General features: G+C 37.7%; 1 protein-coding gene across 5 annotated transcripts in view; it reads left to right on the forward strand.

Annotated features, from left to right (window-relative positions):
• The window catches only part of LOC122569728, a 54,251-nt gene that overhangs the window by 15,465 nt on the left and 19,708 nt on the right, over positions 1-19,078 (forward strand). For all 5 annotated transcript variants that reach the window (XM_043731244.1, XM_043731245.1, XM_043731246.1 and 2 more), the window contains one exon: positions 10,224-10,285. In XM_043731244.1, coding sequence (XP_043587179.1) covers positions 10,224-10,285 — 62 coding nt within the window. The remainder of the gene's footprint in view (positions 1-10,223; positions 10,286-19,078) is intronic.

Here is a 19,078-nt window from a genome sequence, read left to right on the forward strand (position 1 = left end):
CTTACATTTATTGTATTGCACTCCTTGGCATATTCTTATCTCTAGTCTCTAAAACTAATGACTACAAACTATTGCAACTTATGACTACACAATATTGTCACTTTGGTCTTTTGCCTTCTTGCCGTGCTACCTTCTTGTCCTTCCTCCCCGTCTTGTATTGCCCTTGCCCTTCTCTTCTCTATTATTGCTTTTAATTCCATTAACTCTTCTCCAGTCTCATTCAGTGTTTTTTCCATGTCTTTTGGTCCTCCCGTTATTTCGCATTCTTCCATTACATGTCTCAGGTCCTCTTCTTCCCTTCCGCATAATCTGCACCTTTCTTCTCCCTCCTCTTTCCAGTTTTTCCTCGCTTTGGTCTCGTTTCCACGCCTGAATCTGGCTATAATTTTCCTGTCCTTCCACTTCATCCTCCCTTCCAAGTACTTTGGTATCTCATCTTTAGTTATATTTCTGTAGTATCTGTTATATGTACAATTGCGAGATAAATCTTTTGTAATTTCTACGTATATTTTCAAATTGGCTTTAAACTGCATCGTGGCGTAAATCACTAGTGTTAACAGTAAGGAAATTATTTATACGCGTTGAATAAATGCATAAATTGGTTGTGTAGGTTCGAGATGACGTTCTTCGAGTTCGAAAATCATCGATGGGTTTGTCTGTGGCAAAGTCACGTAGTTTCGTTTGAAGCTCAATGACCCGTGGCAAAGCCACCGCACATCACTTTGTACACGATGCCTTTGAAAAGGTATCAGCTGAATCACGTTCAACCTTCCTTCGAATTTCCCTGCGTTTAACTGTTGGCATACGGTAGCTTGCCCTAATTTCCGTTTCATTGATCCCCCGCTGTTCTTTCCGTTCTACTCTGAACGACGCTTCAAACCTTCCTAAATACCTTTTAACAATCACCTGCTATTTTTTTCTTAATTTTATTTCTTATCGAGGAAAGAAAGAAAGAAAGAAGAAGAAAGAGAAAAATAGCAAAGATATCGACGCGTTAACTTTTGGCGGATCTGAACAGGAAAGTACAATAGAAGATCTGTTTATGATATCATATCGAGGCATGGAACGTGTGGTGGACCAAAAATGGCCATCACCTACGTTTCTTGGTGGACACGTCAGCGAAAAGTAGGCGACACAGGAATCCTTTCAGGAAAGCAACGTTGAGATCGTAGGAAATTCGAGGTTGAGGAGAAACCGAATTTTGGGAAGTCCCATCGAGTAGAATTTTCGGCTAATGATTCAAAATTTATTATCGTTATTATTACCCGGCGAAATTTCTGCTTCAAATTCTAAAATGTTCTCGTATTTAACGTAAACACAAGATAATTACTATGATTTAAGCTTTATTATGGACAAAATTGGAGCGTGAATTTTCCCAAACTCTGCGTCAATAGAGAAAATCTAACGATCGATAAGTAAACTGCATCGAACGATTAAATGGAGTAAAAATGAACACGTGTCTGTCATTGGTTGCAAGGGGAAGAAAAAGGAACCCAGTGAAAAACGATCGTTTTCTTGCGAAAGTTTCTTCAGCGTGCACCAGTCTGGCTACTAGCAATATCACGTCGAGCAAGAGTATATACACTTAATACAGTGAATATCCTTGATATTCCGCGGCAGGAAAATTTCAACGTGCTCGTTGAAACGAGCTTCAACGTAAATAGACGTCACAGTCTGTTCTGCATTAAAAAGATACACCGTTGCGACCTTCTCGTGCAAAACGAACAGCGTTGCTCATCTCTTCAGAAATACGCGGCGTACGTGTTTACGCAATGCTCGTGTTCGCCGGTAATAAGCGCGAGAAACTTACGACCGATCGTTTCTCTTCCCTTTTCTTCTTCTGTCGCTAACACGCCACTGATACGTCCATTTTTCCTTCAACGTTTTCCAGTTGGGATTTAAAAATGTAACGAAAAATACTCGTTCCTCTGTGGTGGCTGCATTTTCCAACTTCTTTTCATCTATTAAACGGATCATCTTTTAGTCAGAAGTTTCTATAATTGAACGTTCTGAAAGACAAATGGGTTTCAGATCGATTGATTTTGATTAAAAATTTTGTAGGCAGAAAGTAGACAGAGAAAATCGTTCGTCTTCTACGGTGATTATATTGCTCGAGCGGAAATTTGCATAATTATGGAATTAGAAACTGATAAAGACAAATGCATTTCAGATTGCCCTCAAATTTGCATTTCTACATTGTTAATTTTCTTCAATCAAATATAAGTGCAATTTATGCGCAGATGAAACGAAGCTCAGTAGAGACGAAAGTATTGTTAATAAAGCGACGAACGTGCGTATCTTTACGATTGTGTCTTGAAAAATGTCCTCCATTTACTTAACATGTTTGTACTGGAATATCTAGTTTATTGATCAAATCCAAGCCATCGAAGAACAACCGTGACTGATAACGTTCGATGCGCACGAACGATGCGAAATCACTGCAATTTTCTACCAATTCGCACGTTTAATATATTTGTTAACGTTGTAAGAAATTCACGAAATCACGCGTGTTTTTCTCAACCTGTCTCCAACAATTTCTTTCATTTACTTCACAAGTTTCTATATTAATTGTATCGATCATTGATCAACGACGCGTCGTGATCGTTATATTTGCGATTTCGACGAATGCTTTTCGCGTTGCATCAAATTTTGTCTCATCCAAATCGTAACATGTCTTTACGAAATGACACGGGTGTATTTTTAAAGAAATCTTGAAAATTTTCTCTAATTTTATCGATCATTGATCAACGACGCGTCGTGATCGTTATATTTGCGATTTCGACGAATGCTCTTCGCGTTGCATCAAATTTTATCTCATCCAAATCGTAACGTGTCTTTACGAAATGACACGCGTGTATTTTTAAAGAAATCTTGAAAATTTTCTCTAATTTTATCGATCATTGATCAACTCCGCGTCGTGATCGTTATATTTGCGATTTCGGCGAATGCTTTTCGCGTTGCATCAAATTTTATCTCATCCAAATCGTAACGTGTCTTTACGAAATAACACGCGTGTATTTTTAAGGAAATCTTGAAAATTTTCTGTAATTTTATCGATCAATATCGCAAGGGTCAATCTATGTTCGTTTTGGGCGTGAATTAAAATTGCATGAGGAAGTAATGATTCTTTTATTGATCAAAGATTACGTAAAGCAAGCTTTATATATAGCCTGTAATAGTGTTCTCGCGTCGGCTTAATAATAAAATTGCTTTTCAACCGTCGACAACACGTCACAGTGTTACGTTCTCTATTTGCAACAAGTACGTGACTTGGAACAACAGTGGTTCACCGGAGGAAATGAGATAAATTTGAGACATAAATTCATCGTTTCTGTTCAAGGAAGTCTGTCTTATTATTCCAGCAAACAGCATGCTGAATTTGCTCACGTGACAAATGCAATTTACGCGAAGATGTTGATAAATCAGTATTCTTCTAAACGCAATTGCATAGCAATTGAACGGTATATTGTCTGGAAATTGATCGAATCGTCTTGTCGTATCCTAATAATAATCCTAAGGAATGGTTTTTAACTGTAAATCTACTGCTAATATCGTTGAATTATGTTTTTATGCCGTGGAAATTCGACTTTGTCACTTTTATACGCGACACCGGCAATTCATTTCAGACTTTCAGATACTCATCTTCGTTGTTGCAATTATTGAAACTATGAAATCTCAATTCGACCTCAATTTGATCTGATATTGATTTCAAATGAAATTTCGATACAACCTTCGAGTTTCTATAAATTTTCAAACTCCACTTGCGACAAATATAAAAGTATCAACTTGAAGCAAATTATCAGAACGATGCAAACTCGATCATCCGCTAACATCATTCTGCCACACTAATCTGATCAACGTTCACTGTTCTATTCCAGAGAACGTTAGATATTAGAAATATTCTTAAATATATTGAATTGGCAACCCGATACATGTATATGAGCATCAAGAGTGAGATCAAAGTTCAATTTTCTCGGCGTCAATCACATTAATTCGCCCATTTGAATTGCATTAATTCGAGCAATGATTCCAACATCAACAAGTTCCTACTTTTACTTCATACAAACGGATATATCAAAAAAGTAACAATAATTTTTCTTCCTTTTCAATTTTTGTTCTTTTTAATTGCAATTGATTATGACTCGTAAGATATTAAAATTAACATTAGGGAAGAAAGGACGGAAAGAAAAGGGCGATACGAAGAAACAAGTTATAGTTTAGGTTTCTCTCTTGCCGCTAATTCGTACTAAGAATAATATTATTATTTTAGATTTAGATAGGACTTTATATAAGGAAATTACAGGCGAGCAGATATCTAGAAAAGATTTTATCTTTCAATTAGCAGATGAACTTGCCACTGGCAATGAAAAATCACGGATAGAACATAGAGCATCTGAGATGCAAAATACGTGAAAGAACTCACCTTATTCGCGCAAATGGTGTCAGATAGGGTACTGTAATAATAATAAGACCACCACCATTTGCAATCTTTGTAAAAAAATATGTATGCGGAAAATGCACGCAGAGGAAAGTTTACGTTTTATAAGAAATGTGACGAATGATAAATTTTGTAGCTAATAATTTAAGTCATATTTGTATTTCATTTATTCTATTACGCTTATTACGCTTATTATTATATTATACTTCTTATATTTACCAATGGAAATTTATTTTAATATTCTTGTTACCAAAGGTTTTGGTACTGAATATTCTTCATTATTGTATTATTAAAATTGTTATTATATAGTTTTTATGATCTCAGAACATGCAGTTTCTTTTGTAAGATAATAATAGGTCAATAAATATCAAAATATTTTACTATTACGTATTTTCTAAAGACTAGTCATTTTGACTGGCTCGAATGCCGGAAATTCTAATGTTAAACATAATACGAGTATCACCAGCGGTCTAAAGTTCAATTTCTTCGATATGCAAACATGATTTCACGGCTATCGGCCTGTTACCTGGTTGTTTTACAATCTCTTTCGCGCTTCCTGCTAAATATTAAAGTTTTACGGGCCAGCGACTTATCGCTTTTGAACGTTCTGTCGTGTAAGTAGTTTTCTCAGGCATCGGCTGGAACGCGAATTCCTTGGAACGCGCCGCCTGAAAGTACTGTCAGTTTCTCAGTTGGAAAACGTGTAGTACCGCGGTGGCTAAAGCAAAACGTGGAATATCGTTGGTGGAATTCGACGTTCGGCATCGAGTGTCTGTACAATGCCACGTCTGGAAGAAATAACTCCCATAAACGTGCGACACTAATCCCGCGGAGCTGCTTATCAATTTTATTGTCCCTTCCTCTACTGTCTTTCGTTTCATCTGTTATATATTATTATTCTTCTATTCTACTAATAATAGTAATTTTACTCCGGTTCATATCGATTTTAAAATATCTTCTTTCGTGAATAGGAAAGAATTTCATTTTCTGACGAAGATACGGCGAACATCGTAATTGATAAAATATCGAGATAGTGGATTTTTATCAGAATGTGATATATTTTTTAGCATCGTTGATACGACAAGATCGTAATTTTAATCGCATTTAATCAAACTGCAAGTTAGTAGATTTTTATTAAAATCTGATAACAAGTACGAGTTACACTCGTGTCTGATAGCAATTTCTGGTAGAAGTATCGAAACAATACGCTTGATTCTGCAGACAACTGACGCTGTAATTTAATCACCGGGATAACTTTCGCATCGGGCAACGTGTCGACTGTAACACGACTTCTCCGAGACGAATTTGCAATGTAAACCGCGCGAAAACGACACGTGTACGATTCCCAGAGGCGCATAAAGCGGTCGATTATGTGGCGCGCAGGGTTGCAAGAAAAGTTTTTACAAACTTTTACTCCTAAATTATTCCCATTATTCACGTGCATTGTGAAGATGATTCTTTGCAATCGAAGATGGATGTAATTTTGTTTGTCCAGGAGAAATCTCGCTCCTGAATTTCTTCTCCTCAGAATCTTTACATTTCTCAAGAAAATTTCAATCATTTGATTTAACAAATGTGTTATTACAATATAGTAGAATTATTAATTGGAATATTTTGGAAATCCAGAACTTTAGCTGTCTCTGAAGCGTACGAAATATTAAAATTACCTTTGTAACATCGGATTAAACAATTCTCAATGTTTCTTCGCAAACTTTAATAACCAGAAACTACGTATGAAAAGTTTCAACCAATTCCTATTACACCTTTTTACTTACAATTATCTTTTATTACCAAGAATTCGGCACAGAGCAAAGAAAAATCCTACAACCTGTTACTCCGTGAAAATGAACCGGTTCTATCGTGAAAATCATCAAACCATTAAATCTCAAGATACATATTGCGCTTACGTAGAACAAGGCGAACTACAGCAAAGCAAAGCAAACTAGATTAAACTAAATGAAACTAAATTTTCAACATTGAACGAGCGTTTGTAACTCCGCAAAGAAGAAAAGCTATTTAGCTTCTGCTGTCAGGACTATACACGATCATTAGGTGAAAATATTTCTAAAGGTCGATCTCTGATACGATCTGGTGTACTGTTAAGATCGACACAGGCACCGGTTTTCGTGTAATTGCGTTTTCGTGGTCGCGCAGATACAAAGGGGAATTATGCAACTCGTGCAACTCAGCTGCGTGAGTCGTAGTGATTGCACAATTGCTTGCGACAGGATCGTCGAGAGGGATCAAACGCAACTCCATTCTGCCACTGTCTTCCTGTGCACGCGGCTGCAAGTAGAATCTTCCGGTTTGAAACGGGCAAGAGAGGCAATCGAGGAGACATGCTCGGTAGACTGTAGCTTTTTGAAATACGTGTTACAGTTGTTGAACAGCTCTGCAATAGAAAGTGCTCCGAGTGTACTTCGAATTCTGTGCTTCTGTTGTTCTTTGAATTTAGTTCTCGTGCACTTCCAATTGCCCCTTCTTTTTTCTCTTCCCAGTGAATTATTTTCGATCTTCTTTATTCGAACTGTCATTTTCCAATTTGGCAAATTCATACGTTTCCTAGATGTTTCCTGTTGTATAAGCAATTGCCTTTTATTTGCTGAATTCTACAAATCTTCAGGAAATTCTCGCTTGTTAACATCCTACATTTCAGTGTCTACATTTTAAATAAATAACGCAGCGATGCATAAACGTCCATATCGATTACTCGATTAATTAAAAATTAATTTCACGGATACAACTTGGACGAATTTGACGATGCATTTCACGGGAGAATTATTTCTGTGTGCAAGAAAAAATTGTAATTTAAAAAAGTTTGTACGAGTAGATCGGAAATTTGGTACAAAGTGGAGTTGATGGAGCTGTCTCGCGCGATACCTATGCCTTTCTTCCTCGTCCAATAAAACACTTCCTTGTCGTTGTAAAGTTGTCAGCTATTGAAAAATATTATCGAATTATCGACTTTCTCTGGAAATATCGAATTATAAATTTCATCGAAAATTAGTCGTATTATAAATCTCATCTGGAAACTTGGTGTTAATAACAACAATTCGGTCGTTTCGATTTCGGCCGGCACGCCGATCGTAAAGTCGATCGTGGCCCATAAAAAAGGGGAAAGCAGCTCGATAGTTCAGCGTCGACGTTGCGTAAAAGATACGGTTATTGCCGATAGCGCGGGACTTTGAAATATTCAGCCCGATCAGGCTATGCCACGGTATGAATATAATTCCGGGCATTGTCCCGCAAAAATTGATTCCTTCACACGCGTGCGCCAGCCAACTGTGCCTCTGACAAACGTGGAAAAATTAAATCTCCGAGCGACGCTTGTTCCAGGACACAGGGCTGCACCAAATTAAATTGGACTTACAGGTGGCATTGACGGACATGGACACGGATCATTTAAATTTTAAAGTAGTCTCATTGTAACTGTCGCGAAATTCCACCACTCCAGCGATTCTCATCTTGCTCGTACGTTTGTAACGTGAAAAATCTAGCGGATTTCCCTGGTCCGGCTCTCTTTTTATTTCTGTGTTTTTAGTCCGTGATTTTGTCCGTAGTTTCTCTCTCTTCGACGTTGAGCTTGATTTTCCAACTGTGATGTTCCTGCTCGGTGTGCTGTTCCCAACGATAGAAGACGTATTCCGTAACGTTCGTAGGTTTACCTGAGACACGTGTGTTTCTCCGTTTCTCCTTTAGTTGTAGCATTCGCTTGTATTTTTTTTTTTTTTTTTTAGAGTGGCTCGGGGAACTTTTACGCGTACGCATCGTGTGCATCGCATAGAACAGTTTGGAATTTCATTATACGAGACGCCAACTATCACGATCGTATCGGTGCAATTTGAAACCTACGACGAAGAGCAGGGTATTGTATTAAAATTCTTCGGTTTAATAATAAAGTGACATTAGAATCGGAAGGTAAATAAAAATGTACTTTGCAGAAATTCGTACACGCATCGTACAAAAAATCAATATAACGTACATACACTTGAGGTTCTTATATAATTGCTCTATAATTTAAATATTATTTATAATTTAAATTTGAGGTGGATAGGGTCATCCGGGTTGGCTTCTTCTCATTTAGGAATCGTGGAGAAACAACCGGACTAAGAGTGTCAGGATTTGAACCTGGTCTTGAACGTTCGTAACCAACGGCGCTAACCACAGCTTTTTTTTTTTTATAACGTTTATTGTCCAAGATGAGTGTTACTTGTGTATGCTATTCATAATAAACAATGAATTTCGGTTGTGGGGTGGTTTAGGCAAAAGTACCGATACGTGACGGCACGACATAGCCATACAATGTTTTGTGTGTCGGAGTTACATTTTTTAGCGTTATTATTTTTAAATTAGATTTAAGTCGCCGTAGAGCGGTGCTTATATACGATGTTGTTTTTTCTTCCTATCTCTGTTCTGAAAACTTGGTCGCAAAAACAGGACATAGATAGGGCGTCTCTGTGTAGCAAGCCACGGGACAGAAACCGTTGGAAAGTTTTACTGTCGAGTGCGGCTACAAATTTTCCTACAATTTTTCGTTTAATTATCTTCCTATTCAACTTGCTATTTGATTCCTTTCTCATCTGCGAAATGATGATTTCTAGAACAAAGGCCAGTTTTATAGAAAACAAAATTCCTCCTTGTTCCCTCGTTATCGCACCATAACAATGGTGAAACCGCATTGCGTGGGACGCGTTAAGGAGGGGCGGTGAGTCAAGCAAGCCGAATTAGCTTAATCGACTCCTGAAGATGGATCGTCCGATCCTTCTTCGACGTCGTATGTTTGTAGTAAATTGGCTCCGGATTCCCGTGGGCTTGTGGAGCAGGCACGATCGGTTCTCCATGTTGTTAATGACTTGTCTACGCGCGCCGCTTGCCGATCCTTTAAAGGGCCGATCGAGCATAGCGTCAGATTGGTTACAACCGATGCTCGTGTAATCTCGCGCGGCAAATGGGAAAAGCTCGGAGGAGCTGATCCAAGCGAGAAATATTTCAAACGCAACGACACGGAAGAAAATTACACGAGCTGCCGGTGTTACTGCCACGCTCAAGTCGAACGAAAGGAAACTTGGAACGACCATCTTCCAACGAGATGTACGCAGGAAGTTGGCCTGACTTTATGAAGATCCCTATACAGGGTACCTTAGTGATCATGGCGACTCTACGTGAAAAGACAAGTCGACGATGTAGAGTGACATTTCTTTGCAAAAAAATGTTGCTTCGTTTTCGATAGAGTTGAATTTGAAGGATAAAACTTGGTTCGTTCTGCTTCTGAAAACAAGTGGAAAATATAGAACACAATTTGTTTATAGGACGTTCCGTTCCCTATGGAAGAAAATGAAATTTCAACATTTGCTAACTATGTACTAGGTCGTTCGAAAAGTTTCTTTCGTTTTATAAGGAAATAATGGATGCACATTTTCCGTTTTATATTATTTTATCGAATTACCTGTGATCCATTTTGTTCTATCAAAATAAAGATCACAACGTTCGACAGATTAGGTTTCATGTTTGTATAAAGATGCATCGTTGTAAAAGACGTGTCTATAAAAGAAAGACACTTTTCGGACAACCGAATACATAGAACACCTGTGTTGCAAAACAATTCTTAATTAAAAGTGTTCGACTCGTTATTTTTTCGAGAACTATTCCTCAAATCGACGAACTCTATTCTACGTTTTCGACTTGCCTCAGTATGTAATATCAATTTGTCAGATTATATTTACAAAGATTATTATGAAGATCCGTTTACTTCGAAATTTCTTTAACACGAACGATTCTCTTTCAGATCTATCCTGGCTTGAAGGAGGAAGGATCTGTTTTGGGTGGCGCCACGCAGAGAGTGACGAGGTAAGCACTTGTACATATAGATACACACATATGTAAATAGTTTTAACAAGTATCACTTATACGTATGCAATTAACGCTAGAACTACCGATAGTCAACACAAACATATTTCTACCAAAACCAGTCAAAATGACTGGTCTTTAAAAAATACGTAATGATAGAATATTTTTATATTTATTGATTTATTACTTTCTTACAGAAGGGATTCCATGTTACGTAACACATTTTTGGTATTATTAATCCATTTAGGACCATGATCCCTAAACGAGGGTTGACATATTTATAAAATTGTAGAACCAGTCGTTTTGACTGGTGTGGTATTTTTAGTGATAGCATCTAGCGATCTAGCGATCGATTCGGAATTTTTCTGATAACTGATATCGTCATATCGAATAATACGCAGTACAAATTTTAAAAACGTGTGGCAAGTTGTACGAAACGAGGAAGCTGATTAATTGGAGTTCGATAAACACATTGCGGGACCCTTTTACACTTTGACAAGTACCAGTCATTTTGACTGGTATTGGTCTAAGTAGCGTTGGTACAAAATTATTTTTAATTTGAATACAAAAAAAAGAAAATAAAATTCATTATATTATTCTTTTAGCTATCGTTGCGAAAGTCACTACATCATTGCGGAAAAAAGATGTAACATGAAGTAGGAATTTTAAAATAAAATTGTAAAACCAGTGAATTTGACTGGTGTGGTAGTTCTAGTGTTAAGTAAACGGGTGGCTTGTTCGAGAGGTTTGTCGGTGCCGCGTAACACAGTTTAAGCGTTCGTTTTTAAGAGTCAGCTTGTTGGAAGGTTGCCCGTGCTACGGACTAGAATCGCGCCGGCTGTTAATAACGTCATGTACGACGTACGAGCCGAGATAATAAGAATCCTGAACAGGCCGACTCGTTGTCCATTAATCCCCTGCTTTTATTATTTCCCTTTCGGTTCGTGTTCTACTACCAAACGACCGTGGACCAGTTACGTTTCGTTCCGCGTCCAGTAAATAAATACACGTCTTTTCAATTTTTATTAGGTAACTCTTTCTTTTTCCAGTATCTTATTGAGAAACGTTTCTATTTAAATTAAAATTTGACAGTTAATCGAGACATTAAAATATGAAAATTCCATTAAAATTTATGAGGATACTTGACAATGAACTTTGATCGTTATTCCTGTGTTGTCTATTTGGTTGTCCTGAAAGTTCTATCGGAACAAAATGTAAAGGTGAAATTAATAAAGATGATCGCGACCTCGATGTTGAATTAAGATAAATTTTAAATGAAGAAGTTTAATAATTAGGTCTGTTCGACTTTTAAAATCTTACATGGTTTAAGTTCAAATCGGCGTGAGTCAGATTGGTTTCTATCTATAAAAATTAATAAATTATTTCTACGAAAGGACTATAATTTGTAATTAAATTATCAAAATTATAAATGCTAAAATAATATAAAACAAAAAATGCTGCGCATCTATTATTTTCTTACAAAACGAACGAAAATATTACTTAGTAATTGTCTAGAAAAGAAGATTTCTCGTCCATTTCGATGGCCTTGAAACATGTCAAGGTGATCCGTCCAACTTTTCCCTATATATTGTACATACGTTATTACTTACATGTTACCGTCTGTCGGTCTTAGTTTCCGCGATATTCACAAAAACCTTTAATTATATTTAATTTCCATTACACTTCATTCCGATATAAAGAAGATCGCATTTTTACATAGTCCAATCCGAACTTAACTAATTGGTGTTAATCGTTTTTAATATAAATAAAGGTAAATCAATGGGTTACAGATTGGTTTAGATTAATATCCGATCGCCCTCGGTCGGTAACGCTAGCACAACTGACGTATTTTATATAGCCCGTCCTAACCTTAACTCATTGATGCTAATCACCTTTAATCTAAATAAAAAAAAAATAAGATAAATCAACGGTTTACAGGTTGAGCTAGATTAATACCGTTTCACGGCAGCGGCCGGTAATTACAGCATGACTGAAATTTTATCTACATATTTATATTTATTTATTCATATATATTGGCTTAGTTTAACGGTTTACTCGAAACGTTAACGAGCTATGGCATCGAGGCTCTTGGCAACGCGCGAAAACGACGCTACAGACTTTAACGAAAAGAACGTTGCAAAGGGTTTCGTCTCGAGCCACGAAATTCGTTACGCTGACGAATTATGGCCCTGGCTGATCGATAAGAACCGGCAACTGTTCCTAATTAGGCGAGACGCGTGTTTCGTAGCGCGCCATAATTTCTCTGCGTTGCACCGCGAGTGCAACGGTAATTTAAGATGTAACGCTGGTACACGGCTAATTGGTCAATATTTGATGTTTCCCGGAGGAAACTGGAGTAACAACGGCTAATTTGTACGAAACATTAAGAGGGCAATGGTAAACGAGTGTTGCATAGTATCATAGCCACGGTGCTTCATTTTCTTCGAATTATTTCCTATCCTCGATTACGAATGCGAGGATATTTTTCCAGACGATTTCGACCGCGGGAAAAACCGTTGTTCCTGGGAAAGATGAAAATTATGCTGTGTCGTATAATGACACGTTATTTCGATTCACCTTCTGACGTGCTGTTTCAGAAAATGAAAGTGTCTTTCGTATGCACAGCTACCACCAAGCGTTATGTGACTTAGCGTTACATATAGTTTTCTTGCGTTCTACATTCGCGCAGTTAATTACTTATTTATGAAATTGACTGAAATGGAATAGGAATATTTATGAGATTTGTTGACAATTGTGGGTCTTAGTCGCCGAAATAAATGTATAGGAACACCTACATTACACGTAGAAATGATATCAAAATAGTTTCATATTTATTTAATATGTGATTTACAAGATATTCCTAGATACCCATTGCACCATCTTTTCATCACCATGCGTACGGAACAGTTGCATTCTTCCGTTTCACGAGACGCTGCGCGCGCACGTACTCTCGCACACACTCATACTCATATGCGTGTATCACTACCACGCGGCTAATCTGGTGTAGCACACAATATTACACATATTTCAATAGAGACGATGGAATAGAATGGATCATACGCTTCAAGCTGATTCCTTCGCGGTTTTCCTCGAATCGCGAGAAATTCACGAACAGAAGAAACAAATGAAAATTTGAACAGTCGACGAAAAGAATTAGTCGACAGTTAAAGAATAATAACCAGAAAATAACGAACATAGTTAAGGATTTACGTTATTACAAACGTATACGAACAAAGCAATGTAACATCGCGAAACGGTGAGCAATAGACAGCAGTGTTTTACTTTTATCATCTTCGTCTTGTAGTTATAATAATTGATAATACAATTTTTAATTAATAGCAACAATAATAAACCTCGTCTACGTATTTCTGAAATACTGTAAAATCATTGAAAACCTACCTGTTTATATCATAAAAGATCAGATATCGTAAAAAGGAAAAGATCGATCGACTCTGACGAAACTCATCCTCCAATCATCCCTAAACGCTGGTATTTTCCAGCTTTCAGCCGAGCTTTCTGTTGGAATACAATTTACACGTTGAAGGAGGTAAAGCGGCTTCGAGCTGGCAGCTTGGTTATTTTTCTTCTCTTGCTTTGTCGCGTGAACCAAGCGCGTGCCCGGTTTTTGCACGGAGAGAATCGCGGTGGACAAGCTCGCAAATCGCTCGCGGGACTTTAAATCCCCGTTTCGTTGGATACGTCGCGATTCCATCGCGCCGTGGTTTTCGTGTCGCGTTATTTCTCTCCTACCACCGCCTTCTTTTCCTATTCGTTGCATATACTTTTTCCCCTATTTTCTCTCTCTCTCTCTCTTCCTTTTTTCGTTGTTTTTCCAGGTTTCTCGCGGGGATTCTCGTTTTTTTCCCCTCGAGAGGAACGAATCGAGCCAGCGACACGACGTCTGCTACGATTACGCGCGCGGAAATATTCGCGGAAATGACGATCCCGGTGGTAAAGGCTGACCCGTTAAACGTCGAAGGAAATCGATTTCCGACGAGGTAGCTCGTCGTCGGATGCTGCGATTAATCGCACTTTCTCTCTTCTCCCTTTAAACGTGTTCGCGTGCAGGAATCTTAGAAATCTAAGTCAGAAATAGGGGAAAATCAGGAATCGTTGGCGCACTTGCTGATACATATTTTTTTATTAGAATTTCGCGTTTTCTTTGAATTTCCTTGTAAAATGTGCGACAATGCAACAATAAATCTTAAAGATTGAGAGTCTCCAAGGTGGAGATTTACGAAGAGTTTCTTCCATGTTTAAACTTGTGATAAGTCGTAATTGTAATTTGGAATGATGCTCTAAACTGTGATCATATTTGTTAGAAAGATTCTACGACATCTGACATTCTAATTCATAGAGCAGGAGCAAGAAGAATGTATCGACATATTTTATAATTAAATTTTCGTATCCTTTGAAATGACGTTACGAAAGACACGTCTCAATCAACAATAAATTAAAACAGTAAACCATAAAAATCACCTACAATTAAACTCAGTTTATAACAGAATTCCTACATTATCATATTTTAACAAAAAAAAAAAAACAAGTAAAAAAACATTCCAGTGGGTTGACTCTCTTCGATTGTGCGATTTATGATCATTGACGACCGTAAGGATTGCAAATAGTACGCTATCTCATAGAATATCGTATCCTTTAGAAAGGAAAAATCTTTCGGAAAAAGAGGTTTATCACCCAGCTGTAGAAAATTCCAAGTGAAAATCTCAGTGTCGGTAAAATTTGTCTTTATACCTTCTACTTTCCAAGCCATGCAACAATTAACACGAACAATTACCAACGAGAAGAAACGTGCCCCTATTTCTTCAGCAACTGCAATTTGCATAAAAAAAATTGCATTAAAATCGACAACGTGCGTTTCTTGGTTAAACAAGTAGCTGTGCAAGGCGAGATCGTGGTACGTAGCCAACTATCGTGAATTAAGATCTGGATCGCGTGACAGCTTTTGTTCCTATATACGGAGACTCGTTTCAGTCGATGGCGACAACGAAATCCGCGGCGTGGGCCGCGTTCAGCTTGGTTTTTCCACCCACGTCGCGTTCCATCGCGATACCTTTTTAAGGTCAATGGAACGAGCGTCGCGCAGGTGTCCAAAAATAAGACGATCTTTCTCTACCTCGATTTGGACGAACTCCTGCTCAGAATCGCGTATAGGTCGCCTCGATAGGGTTTGAGTCAGCAAACGATTACACCACGTCCGGTTAAGAGAGTTGCATTGCATTCGATAGCTCTGGAGTTTCGTAGAATGAAAACTATTTCAACTATCGATGCGATACTCTGTGCGATATATGTACGATTTTGTTCGCAACTATTAGGATACTTGTAGAAATTATTGAAATATTATTCAGATGTATTAATAATAATTCGATATTACCCACGAGATTATTATCGAAATATGTAGCAATTTCTCTAGTTAATCTAATTTAATCTAATAATCTAATCTAATAATTATAGTTATATCTTGTTTAACACGTTCACTGCCACGACACCCGTATTCGGGTGTCAGCAAAATTTCTGGTCAGGCCACGAAACCCATATTCGGGTGTCGCTTATTTGACTACTTGCGAAGGATCGTCGTAGGTGTTTGAAAAGATATTCCATAATAATAAAACTGTTGAATTGTTATAAAAGTAATACGAAAATGGTTTATTAAAAAATTATTTTGAATGTAAAGCTTTAAAGCATTCTATACATAGCTGAGGTTGGTCGGGACAATTTGGTCAATAAGTTGTTGTTTCCTTCAAATTCTTTTGTGCCTTTGTTCGGTCCATTCGAGTTCGACCTTTTATTTGCATAACATGGTTTGCATGCGCGTCTAATGCTTCTTCCGGAATCATAAGCCTCGTAAAATCTTTCCTTTTCACTGCTATCTGACTCACTAAGAAATAAGTTCTCAATTTTTCCTTTCGACATTCTAACGAATTAGGGCAGAGACTTTAAGTTATACTGTTCGTTGCTCGGCCAAGATTCAAACTGATTTTGTAGAAAGTGGAGAAATGAGAAACAAACGCGAAGGAATGGAAACAAAAGAAACGAGAGGCAAGACCACCAGTTGAGCGACTCGCATTATGAAAATATCGACGGGAGTACCGAGCGGAGAACACTTGGTACTGCTGTACGCGTGGTCTAACGGAGATTTTTTTGAAAACAGGCGTGGCAGTCAACGTGTTAAAGCTTTGGACAGAGATAAATAGAATGTTGGACAGACGAGGAATTTGTATATTTAGTGTCCTAAAAGACACTTCATCTTTACGTAGCTTATTTACGATAAGATTACATTTTTTCGGGATGAAAAATGACCCAGTGATAAAAATATTCTTCGCGGATGAAGATATTTAGGGATGACAATCTAGCAAATAACTTTCGAGCAAAATTTATATTTCCCGGCCAATTTATTTATCACTTCGTGCGCAATATTATTTCCTTATCTTGACACGAGGCCGATATTTGTCTTCGTTCAGGATGCAAATATCCGCGAACTGCATCATGAAATTATGAGATATTGCTGAAATATTTTTCAATCTTTCGCGATTTGTGATTAACCTTCCGAAGCACCGGCATCAAAAATCCATTCTATTTTCAAGTGTTTAACGATTTGTCGATTCGATATCCGTGGAAATTGTGGAACAAAACCGACATAATTCCACTCGCGCAGAAATTTCCACTGCTTCGAGAGTGGCGGCAGAAGCAAAAGTCGATATTGCAGCAAAGGTCGACGGAAACGAGAAAGGTGGAAAGTTCAACGAAAATGCCTCGATGCTCGTAGCGTTTACGCATAAACATGTTACTGTACACCTGTGCTTACAGCGAGATGAGATTCGCCGCTTGGAATATAAAACAAGCGAACGTGCATAAAGTCCAGCTCGCTAAACAAGCGAATTCGTGACTGGCCGTCGATTCTCCGATCGAATCACGGATTCATAAACGTACTGGAAAATTCTACAGGAAGAACTCGATTTTCTGTTCGATTTATATATTTCTATATCGAAGTATGCTGGAGAAAAATTAGCTATACAAAATACGCGTACATATTCACAGCCTTTTCTAACGCGCCGTGTCTTCTCCATAGTTCCAAATCCATTGAATCTTTAAAGTATCCTTCGTGGCTTCATCGCCGCTGGAACATTTGAAGATTCACGATAAAGTCGCCGACAACCTTTCTCATTATTTGAGCAGTATTTGTTATTTAGTACTAAGGTACCTTGCTCAGTTGCGTCAGTTGCGCTGCTTTCTAAGCTCCCACAGTTTTATACAAATTTGAAAAACTTACCGTTCGCGATGAACGAAAAGAATGGTATTGGAGAGTCTAAACCGAAACAGAGCCGGCGTCAGAGCTGCCGATCGGACGTGCGTATGCTGTTGAACCGCTAGCGGTCGGTAAAGTGTTAACGAAAAGAAGACACGCGAAAAGTCTACAAGTTACGCTGTTTCCTAAAGTAAAAATGCCTTTTTCAATGATTGAAAATCGATCGAATGTATGGGTGGTAATTTTTTTTTTGCGAATTCGTCATAGCCAAATTTTTCCAAAAATTCACAACGCAATGGCTATCGTTTCGGTTGCGAGGGTGTTGGTAGATTTAAATCAGAGTTTCGGCGTACAGGGGAAACGGTTCTGTAAAGCTGGAAGTAAATGCAACGTGGAGTCGCGTCGAACGGAAACGGAATCGAGTTTCGCGGTCGCTTCGAAATTCGAAAAATCCAGGTGTACGCGTCACACCTTCGACGTTCGATTTGCACTCGTATCCAGATCGTATCAATCCTCCATCCTTTTTCTTTCAATTCTCCGCTCTGTCATTTTGTTTCCCCCAGGTGAAAATCTCTATTTTCTAATTTCGCCCTGCAACGCTTTCGTGTTCCACTTCCTCTTTCTCTCTCTCTCTCTTTTTCTCTTTCGCCTGCCTATTTTGCTCTTATCCTTTCGTTCTTTTTGCCAGCGTACAGGCTGATTCCAACAACTGCGCCAGGCTATTTCAATATTTCCGTTTCAACTAACGTGAGAAACGAATCGTCGATATTTTTTTACGTGTACTAATTGTGGGAATATTATCTAGAATTTTTGAAAATTTATTGCAACTCTGCTAATCGTGAAGATTGTGAGATTTTGTTTTATCATTCAGTAAGGTTTATCATCGAGGAGAGCTTATTTGGAACTTTGAAAAGTTTATTAGAATTGTACTGTGATAAAAATTGGGAGATCTTGTATTGTTCGGTAAGATTTATTATTGGAGGAAATTTATTCGGAATTTCACAGAGGCTGGGTATATTGGAATTGTACCAATCGTAAAAATTGTAAAATGTTCCATTATTTAACGTATTCATTGGTATCGTGTGAAATGCACAGAAAGTAGCGTTTTAGAAGCAGAAAATTATTGTAAAATTGACAAGATACGAAAAAGAGTAGCATGTATGATTTAAAATACAAGAAAGAAAAAGAAATTGTAATTTTACTTGGCATCGATGCTTTTATAAGAAAGTGTTAAGTCGTTGCAAAAGTTTCTTTCATTTTATCAGGAAGTAATAGGCGTACAACATTTTTTATTTTATATTATTTTATCAAATCATGTATGATCCACTTTGTAGTAACAGAACAAAATGTTCTATTCAAATTGTTCTCCTGAATTACTTTTGTAGTAACAGAACAAAATGTTCTATTCAAATTGTTCTTCCGAACTACTTTTGTAGTAACAGAACAAAATGTTCTATTCAAATTGTTCTCCTGAAGTCCTTTGTGGTAACAGAACAAAATGTTCTATTCAAATTGTTCTCCTGAATTACTTT

The sequence above is a fragment of the Bombus pyrosoma genome, linkage group LG7, assembly GCF_014825855.1.
Source record: "Bombus pyrosoma isolate SC7728 linkage group LG7, ASM1482585v1, whole genome shotgun sequence".
Lineage (NCBI taxonomy): Eukaryota > Metazoa > Arthropoda > Insecta > Hymenoptera > Apidae > Bombus > Bombus pyrosoma.